The sequence below is a fragment of the Amphiura filiformis genome, chromosome 6, assembly GCF_039555335.1.
Source record: "Amphiura filiformis chromosome 6, Afil_fr2py, whole genome shotgun sequence".
Lineage (NCBI taxonomy): Eukaryota > Metazoa > Echinodermata > Ophiuroidea > Amphilepidida > Amphiuridae > Amphiura > Amphiura filiformis.
The window spans coordinates 31,799,676-31,813,179 of NC_092633.1; the positions used below are offsets into that span (position 1 = coordinate 31,799,676).

At 34.3% G+C, this 13,504-nt stretch overlaps 1 protein-coding gene across 1 annotated transcript in view; it reads right to left on the reverse strand.

Annotated features, from left to right (window-relative positions):
* Window positions 1-5,450, reverse strand: part of LOC140155275 (uncharacterized) — a 44,126-nt gene extending 38,676 nt beyond the window's left edge. Inside the window, exon 1 of the mRNA XM_072178040.1 lies at window positions 5,095-5,450. Coding sequence (XP_072034141.1) covers window positions 5,095-5,161 — 67 coding nt within the window. The 5' untranslated portion in view covers window positions 5,162-5,450. The remainder of the gene's footprint in view (window positions 1-5,094) is intronic.
* Window positions 5,451-13,504: the final 8,054 nt, after the last annotated feature.

Consider the following 13,504-nt stretch of genomic DNA (forward strand, 5'->3'; position numbering starts at 1 on the left):
CATGATTTCATTCTGAAAGTGCTTATAAAGTTGTCTTTAATACTTTGAAACTATAAAAACAAGTAGAAAATCTGTTCCAAGTGACCAGCAAGGAACCAAAGGATGGATCCAAAGGGATACAACAGTGTCACACTAGCAAAGGATACGACAGTGACGTCACACTAACAATGGATAACATTAAAAACATGGAAAATATGCCTGATAGCTTTTTGGATTGTTAATCTAACTGTGTTTTCCTATTCATGTTTAAACTGTTTCATTATTTGGTCGCAGTTGATGGGGCGTTGGTGGTTGTTTAATAAAACCCGAAATAAGCTGAAATACACTAAGCCAAAAAAGAAACTTATAATTTTTCACAAGGTCATATCTTAAAATCCTCTCCATAAAAATGAACAAAAATTGCACACAGGATTACTTCAATACTCTACTCTAAACACTGGTCAGTAACCAAACAGGTTTCCAACTGACACAACAGCAAAATGCACTGACATGCAACACCTCTCTGGACCACATTCACAGCGTAACAGATTTCTTTGGCTGGGTTCCAATTATTCGCCTGTACATGAACAAACATTACACACAGGATTACTTCAATACTCTACTCTAAACACATGTCAGTAACCAAGCAGTTGTCCAACTGACACAACAGTAAAATGCACTGACACCGAACAGCTCCGGGATCACATTCACAGGCGAATAATTGGAACCTAGCCAAAGAAATCTGTTGCGCTGTGAATGTGGTCCAAGAAGGTGTTGCATGTCAGTGCATTTTGCTGTTGTGTCAGTTGGACAACTGCATAGTTACTGACATGTGTTTAGAGTAGAGTATTGAGGCAATCTTGTGTGTAATTTTGGTTAATTTTGATATACAGGATTTTAAGTTATGACCTTGTGAAAAATTATAAGTTTCTTTTTTGACTTAGTGTAGGATACAAAGTACGGTGTTCTTTGAATTTGGACAACAGCCAGGTATGAATTAAAGAAACTTAATACACACCTATGACGTCGCGCTATTGTTTTACCGCTCCATTATTTTCCACGAATGGAGCGATGATCACAATAACACGCCATTCGTAAATGCCTTTCTCTTTTCTCTGAAAAGTAAATACTTTTCAGGGAAAAGTACTGGCATTTACGAATGTAGTGTTAATATCAATTGCACTTTTGAAAAGCAAGTATTTGCGAAAAGTGCGGTATTGTTATCATCACTTCATTCATGCAAAACAATGATACGAAAAACAAGAAGAAAATGATTTTCATTAATACAATAAATTGAGGAAGCGGATAGCAACATTTGCACAGTATTGTCATGGGACCTGAGAGCACATCAGACATATCGAATTGCATGCTGAATACGAGGATTGTCCCTATATCTAATAATAATAATATTAATTTTGATTTTGTGAAATTCGCGATATAATACAAATTATTAAAATTTCATATTTTTATATTTTTCCAAATGTAACAGTCCTCGAAGTAAACTTTATAAATCTAATGATATGTAATTAAACTATAGGCCTATGTAGCTGGGATGAAAAGCCGACTCAATTGAAAATTTGACCTTTCATATAGAACTTAAACATTTGTTTCCCAAAAGACCTACATTTTTAGTGTTTTGAGGAAAAAATCTATATCTTTAATAATGAAGGTCACAATTTTCATATGATTGACGGCTGTTCAACCCAACTTCCTACTATTTACTGCATATCGTTAGATTTATACAATTTACTTTGAGGACTGTTAAATTTCAAAAATATCAATTTTTAATAATTTGCCTTAAAATGTGTATTGTATCGCGAATTTAATAAAAATCTAAATTATTTGATATCAGAAGGATGTGTCTGATTTGCTCTTAGGTGCCACAAACAAAATACGTAAAAACGTCGCTATCCGAGCCCTTACAATGCAATCTGTGAAAAGCAAGTCAAGATCAAAACGGGCAGGGTAAATTGTTGGCTAAGTACGTTGTACTTATTATGCAAGATGTGTTTTACCCTCACTTAGGCTTTACTTCGTAGGCCTTTACTTTTATTTATTTGGACCTTTCTTTCTACGCTTACTGTTTTTTATAACATTTTTTTCCTTCTTTATATTTTTATACGTTTTCAGTGGCTTAGGCCCTACATATAATTTGTCATATTTTGGGCAACATTGCTACATATACATAATACACATTCTGTATCAATGTATTTAGGCCTATGAATCTGTTTATTTTCAAATCGTTCTCTTCGGGCATGTTTAATAATGATAAAAGCCACAGTAGGTCTATTTTCTGTATAATTTTTATTTGTCATTAGTATATTTGATGTTTCATCTGATGGTATTTTGGCATGCTTGAATATTTACTTACATCGATCAGTAGGCCTATCCGATACCGTAAAACGGGTAACTTTGGGCACTTTTCAGAGTTTTTAAAGCACTGCTTCCAAACAAAACCAAATATATTTCTAATTATCTCTTTTTATGACGTTAGGGTTCCTTCTACACCTTGAAGTTGAAAAAGATTTTTGAATAATTTTGAAAGGGTGCCCTAGGGGTTGAAAATAGCCTGACCAAAGTTACCCCGCATTTGGGGCAACTTTGGTCAGAGTATTACATTCCATGAAGAAAAGAAAATGAAAAAATTGATCTTCGCTGTATATGGGCAAGGTTTTGTTTTTTGTGACATTTATCCCCATGCAAAATTAAGCAAGCACGCATCCTTGCTCACAAATATCGATTTTTATTTTGTCTGAAAAAAATGTAAAAAATGCTCATTTTGGTCAAAATACCAATATTTTCGTAACTTTCAAAGAAATTGGACATGAGCGTCTTCTTCCAAATATATTTCTTAACAAATTGAGACCAAATATGACTAAAAACAATATTGCTGTACGGAAACATGACCATTTAAAAAATATATTTGAACGACCAAAGTTACCCCGCTTACCGAAGTTACCCCCATTTTACGGTAATTAAATATTACAATGTTAGGGACGCTCCATTTGATTTCGGAAGGGGACTGGAAGTTGAGGTGGCTTTTATTTCGCGTCGAAGGCGGCGAAGTTTGTTTTGTTTTTGCCGACAAAGTTCAAGGACAATAATAGGCCTAGGTAAAATGTGTTGTAGTACATTTAAAATTTTCGTACCTTTTCGTACCTGATTTTGGTCCTTCTGCTGCGAATCAACGATATATATCCTCGGAATGATTCCATCAAAAAATTATCCAAGATAAACAATAGTGTCCATAATTGCATGGTTGTTCCAAAATCGTAAACTCGATTCACAGGGAAGAGTATCATTGCTCAGGTATAGCGATAGGTGTAGTTTTCTTGAGGTTGACAACTGTAATGACCATTTCATATGAGCCTATACATGCTATATGACCTTTTTGCCAATTTTCCTTATTATGCAAAATAGAGACCTAAACGCAACATGACGCAACTACTTCAACAGTTAATACATTAGAAGTGGGCATAAAGAACTATTGATGGTCTAATCACTTTAATGATTTTACGAATCTACGTTTATTCAATTTGTGTAACAAACATTTTAAATCTTTATAATTCAAGAAGGTGGTTACGGATGATTTGAACTAAACACCTGGATCGTGATATGATGGGTATTTCTATAGAAATTTTACATAAAGCTGAGTCGGACTATTTTTGCACTCGCACCTAAAATTTAGTACGATCATTATATTAGTGTATTGTCCGGCATCAATGAGTAATTGATCAATTTGTAAAGAGCAACTTATTTCAATAACACTCCATTCGTGAAAAATAATGGAGCGGTAAAACAATAGCGCGACGTCATAGGTGTGTATTAAGTCGGTTAATGGCCGCGGATTAGAACGTGAGTGGGTAAGAATGGCTTCGCCGCTCCGCGGCTCAGCCATTCTTACCCACTCACGTTCTAATCCTTGGCCATTATCCTATACGTAATATGTAAGCCTTATTACTTGTAACAGGAAAAGCAACACATCAGTGCAGATACAAGGACGATCAACAACAAAGTATCAATCGTGTTCCAAATAGCCTCCAAATGCCTCTTTATAATTTCGCTTCGACGTCTTAGCAACGGCAAGCTATACAGTTCCTTTCAATTTTTAAGTTTACTTTCACGAATCGAATGCATCGTAAGATTTTTGTATCTCTTAAGTTAAGTCGATGGCGTAGAAATAATTTGGCATTAGGCCTAAGCAGATAACAATATGGTAAGCGTTAATTAGCGCTAATTATGTTATGCCCCAAAACGGGAAATCACCCAACATAACGTATTTCCTAAAATCCGTTGTTATATTATCTACAGAATCGGCGTAATAAACGTGATTATTTTAAACAAATGTAATTATTTTGATACAATGTAATTATGACGTAATGTTTGAGAATTGTTTGAATCGTGGAATATTATAAATAAAAGTATATTATTATTATCATTATCATTATCATTATCATCATTATCATTATTATTATCATTATCATTATCATTATCATTATCATTATCATTATCATTATCATTATCATCATTATTATTATTATTATTATTATTATTATTAACTCAAAAGGTGAAAATAAGTTTTCGTAAATGCATATAAACAAAACATTTTATGCAAATGACCTTTAAACTTTTTAAGCTTATCTGTACTCTCCCTATTAAAGCATGTTAAGGAAACGCCTACTGCATTATGATTTATATCAGTTAGGGACCGATCGTTATTTACGGCAGGAGGGGGTAATGGGCTTTTGGAAAAATATCGACAAAAAATTCGCGTTCCCTCCTCGTGTCCGCTCAAAATTTTCGGATTCCCCCCTTGTTTTCCCGAATTTCTCCATTTAAAACTTAACATTCCCCCCTCCTGGTTTAACGAAAAATTTCGCGTTCCCCCCTCAAGACCCCCAAACCCTCAAAACGCCCATTACCCCCCTGTCGTAAATAACGATCACTCCCTTAGTAACAATTTTAGTAGTTATTGATACATAAAAGGCGATTTTACTCTGATAACTAAACCAATGATGACGAAGCACATTCATCGTTTAAAACTTTAACTTAGGCACTAAACAAAATATCTACGCATGTATACGTATTAGAAATTTTATGTTTAAGAAAACTTACCGAACGGTAAAACTCTTGCCACCAGTTGGATTAAAATCACAAAGTACAAAATCTTTAGCCCATACATTGTGCTATTCCAATTAAAATATCCGAAGTTATTATCAGCTGTAGAACTTCGAAGTTACTGTAGTTTCTGCCAAATTTGTGTCACTAATTTTGCATAGTATCATTCTACATTCAACTGCTTCAATCTGTATTCATTCACATATTGTGGTGCATTTGGCTGTGTGTGTGCGAGAGAGACAGGATTTGTGGAACTCGTGATGTATTAGTGTTGTTGGTGATTCACCCCTCTCTGACCTGCTGTTCCCTTCCTCTTTCTGGTCACCCGAATGCTATCTAGTTATAGGTGCTCAATTCCCGTGACTTGGTTATTACCTAATAAAGTAAATGCAGCTAGCAAAGGGGGGAAACAACATATTAGCACGTTAAGACATATTGACCTTGATTAGCTGTTTCCGGACAGTAAAACTCAAAATGTAAATACAAGTAATAAAATTAGAAAATAAGAAAGCATAATTATTGCATTACTTAATTACAGGACATATTTACAACCTATATGCCAATTGCATATCTACATGACATAATTGTTTTCCAGAGAGGAAGAGGGTGGGGCTCAATAAATGTGAATGATAAAAATGTGCGGACACATTTACCCGCTTTCTAACTCGTATTCTGTCATCTAATAACCCCCGTTTTTAATAACTTTGAATAAGCTTTTGTTTTTCAAACTTGACCAGAATTGTTTAATTTTCCCTAAAGTTCAAAAAATAATTACTCAATATAGGACCGTAATGTTATGTGTTGCTCTATTTAGGCTCCCTTGGTGACATTGTTATTTTCGGCACTATGGGACATAAAGTATATATTATTGTGTCCAGGTCTCATTGGATTCCATTTTAGGGACTTCTCACAAAAAGTGGTGTCAAATCTCTCACCATGGTTACCAAAAGACCCCTATTTTTGAACTATTGCTCTCCGCACAGCCCACGTCACTTCCAATGCCGAGTGCTAATCTATTAGATAGACTGAACTTATTTAGGTTTTGAAGAACATAATTGTATCCCAACAACCGTAACCAAAATTAATTAGTACTAGTAGGCCTACCCTTTTACTTCCTGTTGTCAATGTCGTCAGTGGCGAATTACTTTGTCTACAAAATCACGTACATGTACTTGACTTTAATGTCCAGATCAACCCAGGAATCACCATTAATTTATACCGGAAGGCAGCCTTAACGCACATACACCCGAACCACAGATATTGCCCGAACCACCGAACCCCACACACCCAATGCACTCACCATAACAAACGGGATTTTTCAACATTTACATATGGGCACACAGAAAAACGATTATTATTTTTTTAATTTTCCTATTTCGGTCACACAGGTTATGAACTGACCAGTTTACGAGTACTTAGGCCTACATGAACACGATTTAAAATATAAATTTCAAGGTCATAGGTCATTGGCATAATAATGGGGCCGCCATGTTGGATTTTGGACGTGTTACTTTCCTGATGTATTACATAAAATACAATTAAATTAAGATCTAATTTAAATCTGGTCAACCAAACATACCTATTTTTGACGGCCGAACCGACGTTGTGACTGAAACCTTTTGCTTTCAGGTAAACATCAGTGTGTTCTTTTGCGTAACAGAGCCACATTTTGAGTTCAGTCGGTAATTTTTGCGTATTTTTGAACAAAAAGGAATTTTTGAAATCCATATTTAAGAAAATGAGAAGCAAATTGCAATAAAAGAGTTCTATTTCCCATTCTTCAATGGTTTGGAGAAAAATATATCCCGCAAATAAAATTCTAATATTCCGATCATTTTGTTTTCGTTACCAACTTATGCAACGGGAAAGACGCAAAATTATTACTTCAGGAAAATAATATTGAAAAATTGCTTTTAAAGTCTGGAAACGCCTAATTTGCATAGTTCTAGTTATACTTCTCAAGACCTGACCTTCTTAGGGCCAAGCGAGAAGGACTCTGGAAGCTGCATATTATGCAAATTAAGTCGTACATAATGGGTTTTTTAACCATCGGTTTATAAATCACAAGAATTAAAAGAAAATTATCTATATCATTGATATGCTATAAATGTGTACATATTTTTTAGTATAAGTATTTAGGGGAACTTTAAGTTGTGGAGCCTATATTACTTGCTTAAATCTTACATTGTTACATGTTAGAAATCGCTGGGTGAAAAACAATAAGAAACAAAAGATATTCTGAGTTTTGTTTTGTTATTGTTTTGAGATCAGCATTTGTATCATATATCAAAGTGAAATCGACGACAAAACCTTTTACTCCAATGTACGATTTGATTGGGATAAAAAGCATTAATATGTTGCACAGATCATCATGATCATGGGTGATTCTTGAGTAATGCCTAATTTTTTACACGCATTTTAAGCTGTAAATTGCGTACGATAAAGATCTTGGAACTTTTTTTTTTTTTTTTTTTCCCGCCATGCGGGTATAATACTGAATTGACACTCAATTTAGGTGTAATTTATCTTGGGTCGAATCTCTATCATGGAAAGTTTGCTATATCTTTATAAATATAATGATCAGCTATGTTCGATTGTTCTAGATTTGGGTTTTAGCGTTTTATATATGAAAGAACTAATGTGTAATTGCAATATTTTGAAACAACAAACCAAAACTGGGTGCTATGACGTACGAGATTGGGCTACAAGTGTGCATTTTACCAAGTTAGCAATAGGGAATTTGCATATGCATGAGTTTTTCAGAAAAAAGGATGAGGTTGTTCAAGAGTTTAGGTAGATATGAAATGTGCTGAATAAGTTTTTTGTTTTTGGATGAAATTTGCTGTAATCAACGAAATCTGGCGAATGGCTCATTTTCAGTCCAGATTGACACCCAACATATTCAAATTGGTTAAATTTTGACCAAAATAGGATATTTTCTTTTGAATCAATACTTGTCCAATTGTTTTCCACCTATCCCATTATGTTTCAATGAAATTCCTAGTAGGCAAAGTTCTCTAAATATATAGTCAGTATCCATCCATGGTATCCGAGTTTTTTCCTATTATACTCAAAAACGGATTTTATAATAAGAATTAAAGTTGTTTACGTGCATATAGGCTCCTTCACAGCCGGTTTCTGTCGTGTATGTTTGCGACTGAGCCACATGCAGACTGGGTTGCCAGGGACTACCAGGACAAAGTATCCGTTTTTGACTATAACAATGTAAATATCACCAGAAGGTCTGGATTTGGCCTCTTATCAGTATACTGATAACATGGCTATAATTGGAAATCTGAAATAAACACTTATTTTGTAAACAGATAATGCTCTGTGGTTATTTATGGATGGAAACTTAGGAAATTGCTATTAATGAAATAATTAATATATTAAACACACATTTTGTTTTTTCAACGATGGAAAACCATTTGATATTAAACATTTTGAACAATCATTGCTCTATGAAAAAGAATACAATAGCACTCCTGCTGATCAAGGATACTGCTAAACTGCAACAAGTGTGACCACTAATTCAACACTAAATATTGGTAAATGGTAAAACACAGAAAAGGTAAATGGACAGATTGTTATGAGGGTTATGGACATGATGAGTTAGTAAGCGGAAAATGTTGAATGTCAGGTCAAGGTCATCCAAGGTGAATTGAGTATATACTGTCAGATTGTGGAAACCATCAAGGTCATATCAAGGTTAAAGTTACTGATAATAGATAGTTGGATTGTCATGAAACTTGGTTGATATGAAATCCCTTAAGCAGCAAACATTCTTAAAGGTTGTCTGAATATAGACTGTTGTATTGTTGTAAAACTCAGAGGATGTGATTTCAATTAAAGCCATTTGTTCAGGTATGAATTAAAATATGTAGACCTATTTAGCACACATTTTTCAATTCCGCTTTCAGCATGAAAATTTTGAGTATATCCTAGTATGTCATTGGTGGTATTTACCAATAAATGCCAATATTTCGCACCCGGTTAGTTGTACCAAACATTCAAATTTACTAGCATTCAAAGTACTTGCAATGTAAAATTATGAAACATGATCTGCATCCATGGCGTTGTCTTTTTAAAGACATTTCTTGTTTCTTTTTTATAATTATTGTTCTTTTGACTTTTTTTGCAAAAAAATAAGAAAAAAGAACTAGGGTCGGGCCTATTTTTAGGGTCGGTCGGGATACGTCAATCAACAAAATTTTTTAGGCCTAATACAAAGAGGAAAAATGATTTTTTATTCAGTAAACCACAGAAGCTTCTCTTTCAACTATACCAGGTGTCGTCTGGTTAAGAACCACACTAAACTGATTGAAGTCAACAGAGTCTGTAAAAGGCGTGAGCCGTTTGATTTCCTGGCCTAATTGACACCAATATACCAATAGGAAGTTATTAAATTAAATAAGTATTCCCTCAAGTTTAAATAAATTAACTTACCGTAAAGGTTGTTTTGTTGTAGGTCCTTTATTAATTAAGAATAGTTCCAAATCATGACACTGTATCTGCATTACATCAACACCGATACATGCTCAAGATATTTCTTGGATTTATATAAGATCTGCTATTCCATGCTTCAATTGAAAAGTAAAGGGTGAATATTATGGGAGACCCGCCGGATGAATTATTGTTTTTCCCCTAGAAATACGTTACAAGCATCTATACAAAACAGCCTTTTATCGTAAATGATCGTAAATGTTCTGAAGCAGTTTTTAGCACTTTTCCCCTGTCAGAAAAATGTTCCTATGAAACTTGTGGTTTCGAGTCTTTTGTGTTTAAAATGATTCGACAAAATTATTTCAACTCATGTCAACGTTATCACAGACTAGGGTCTGTGATGATATCTCGCCATACTTTTCCCAAATTACAAGGACCTGTTTGTTAGGTAGAAAAAAGCTGATTAATGTCATGCATCGATGGATAAATGTTCACACTGAAAATTAATAGCCTAATCACGAAGCTACCGTGGCCAGGTAGTTAAGGCACAGATCTTGTAAACCGGAGGTCCTGGGTTTGATTCCTAGGCGGGATCACTTTTTTTACTTGTCTTCTTTATTATTTGCGACGTCGAAAATGGTGAAAAATTATGTTTATCATATATATAATTCCCGTCGATCATGCCCCTGTTTTCCTATGTTACTGAAAATTAAATTCATTCTTGTACAGAAAGTTGTAGAACTCCGTTTGCTACCTAAAATGGGACCACAATGTGTCCGGAAATATACATGGTCACTATGGTAACAAACAACGGAAATTGTGATAATTCAAAATAACTCGCCCATAGGATTAAGGATATATTCTATAACATGAGTGTTTGAAACGTGGAAATTGATCATTATTTGCTTGAACATGCATGTTGAAGTTATTTCCAAGTTAAATGCATTCTGGAAAATTCGATTGGACTACATTATAGGATGCCCTCAATTTTTTTTTTTCAATTCTGCATTGTACGTGATTGTATAAACCTTTTCAAATCGAAGTTTTCCGAAGTTTGTTAAGGATGACCTCGTTTTCAATTCCGGATCATCGACGCTAACGCTAGTTACGTCTGAACACAAATCTGCGTGAAAGACACGGTCAAGCGTTGGATATGGCTTGTGTAAGAGATTGATATTTATATTGCGAAGACCACACGAAGACACGAAGACCAAACCAAATGTGCCGCAGACGACAAACTTTGTTTATCGCAATTTTAGCAATAGTACCATTATTTGCAACAGAATCCATTTAAACACCATTCATTTAAAAAAAAGCATATTTGATAACACATCAAAAGTCCCGAAAATCCCCATAGTGGAACAGTGCCTTATTTGCATAAATCCAAAATGGCCGCTAATGCAAGGGTGAAATTTCAAATCTTGTTAAAAATCAATATCAATGTAATGCTCTCCTCATAAGAATTCAGAAAAAGTATAGTTTGACCAGTCTCCGGCAAATAGTTCATGAGTTATAGGCAAAAAGGTCAAAGGTCAAATTTTGGACCCCACTGGCGTTTGCAATTAAAATATGCTCCAATTTTAATCCAACATGTCTCAAATGATTCCTTTGGCAAAAACAAATCAAAATGATAAAAGTTGCATTGTTTTGGACGTTTTGTGAAAAGGTCGCGAACCCTTTTGGTGGACCCAAGTACTCTCTACTCTCTAAATTCATAAGATTAAAAGTTTAACAATTTATTATGATTATGTTTGATTGTTTTTAATCCAAAATTGATTATGAAAAAGTGAAAAACGGCGATATTAGTTAATCTTTCAATCGATTAGAAATTAATCTTAGAGTAGACTAATGAAAATGCTTAAAACACGTCACGTGCTGCAGTGACTCTGCATTTCTTTGCATTTCGTTGCTGCGACGCCATTTTTTTCGGTGCACAGTGGCGAGTGTACACGTATTGAACATGATGCAGTCATGTCTACAGTAGAATTCACCTCGACCTTTGCAGGACTTAAACCCCATTAAAAGCTATTAAACCAAGATAACACTCATTGAAAACAGCTCAACTGATTAAATCATATCGTCTCTGGTTGTGCACATGTGTCTGTTTTATATGTGCGGTATCGCAATGAGCTGGTATGTATAGCTTCAGTTGGGTAACCGATTATAAAGGAAACGCGAGGAAACAATGGTATGTGGACCTTTGTTCACGAAATGAGACAATGGCCTGCTTTTTGTTAACCAGCATTCTTGAAAATGAGCAACATAATGGTTGTTGACTTAACACGGTTTGGAAATAATTTCTTCATATTTTTTGGTGTTATCTGTCGTTTACATATCCTTCCTAAAACACCAAAGTACGCATATTTCCAAACATCTAAATTAGCTAAATATTTAGGACATGTTACAAAACTATATTTTCTAGAATTTTAGAAGAGTACTTTTAATATTGGCCGGTTATTTTTCACACAGCGACGTTAACTAGGCAATGTACTATTACCTATAACATACACTAAAACACCAAAGTACGCATATTTCCAAACATCTAAATTAGCTAAAAATTTAGGACATGTTACAAAACTATATTTTCTAGAACTTTAGAAGAGTACTTTTAATATTGGCCGGTTATTTTTCACACAGCGACGTTAACTAGGCAAATCCCCATACTTTTAACGTAGGCTATTTGTAGAGGTCACGCGTCAATGGTAAGAGCACTGTGTATTGTGTATAGGAAAACGGACAGTAACTGCAATATGAACTACTCGATCTGCTTTAGCAGGCTTTCCCGATTTATGAAGTGTTGAAGATTTGGAAGGTTAGGTATGTTTGTATGATAACTAGTAAAAAGTGAGTGTGTGTGGGATAGACGCGCTATTGGCTATATAATAACGTCATGGTTCGAGTTAAGCTTAACTGTCAGTGAGCCGCGCATCGGGCCGACTCTTGAGTTAAGCTTACGCCAATAAAAATCTCACACACACAATTTAAGACTAAAAATCTCACACACACAATTTAAGACTAGTTATCAAGCAAACATGCATTCCGAAATCTTCAACACTTCATGCAACTGGAAAGCCTGCTAAACAATGATGAAGCAGATTGAGTAATAGCCATTATATTGTCAATACCGAAGCAAGGAATGTACATATAGGGTAGATTTAAAATTATTCATAAAAGATTATTTTATTAATCCAATATGATTATTTTATTAATCCAATTTGATTATAATTGATGTAATCTTGTTAAAGATTAAAAAAAGTAATCCAAAAAAAGATTACTTTTAATCCTAATAGATTTGTCCTTCAGGACAATCTCAAATAGATTAAAAAGTTAATCTTTTAGATTGAAATTTTAATCTTTCGAATTTAGGGAGTAAATGTAAAAGAGTGAAATTTTCACTCCCTGTCAAGAGTGAACTGATTTTCACTCTTATCGAGTAAAATTGGCTCCTATTAAAGTGACAAGAGAGTAATATAATTCACTCTAAAAAGATGGATTAGTTTCACTCAATTAAGAGTGAATTGCCACTTTTGTTGGAGTGAGAGTCATTTCATTTTCACTCTTTTGAGAGTGGGTTTCAGTCTATTTAAGAGTGAGAAAGCACTCTTTTGAGAGTGAAATATTTTCACTCTTTACAAAGGTTGGGTTTCACTTAAGGACTGGTCCCTAGAGTCACTCTTTGTAAGAGTGAAAATTCACTCTAAAAGAGAGTAACTGCCTAAAATGAGGCAAAATTGAACTTTTGAATTTGAAAAGTGTAAATCACGTTGGTTTTAATGTTGTGCTAAAACTTTTCTTTAATGACTTTGACCGCAATTTGTTCAACTGAATATCTTAAAAATATAAGAATCTAAGCTAATTGAATAAACAGTAGTATACAAGGACTGATTATAACATAAAGGTGTTCAAACAATTAGAATACAAGGACTGATTACATCATTAATTAATACTACTAGTCAACTTTTCA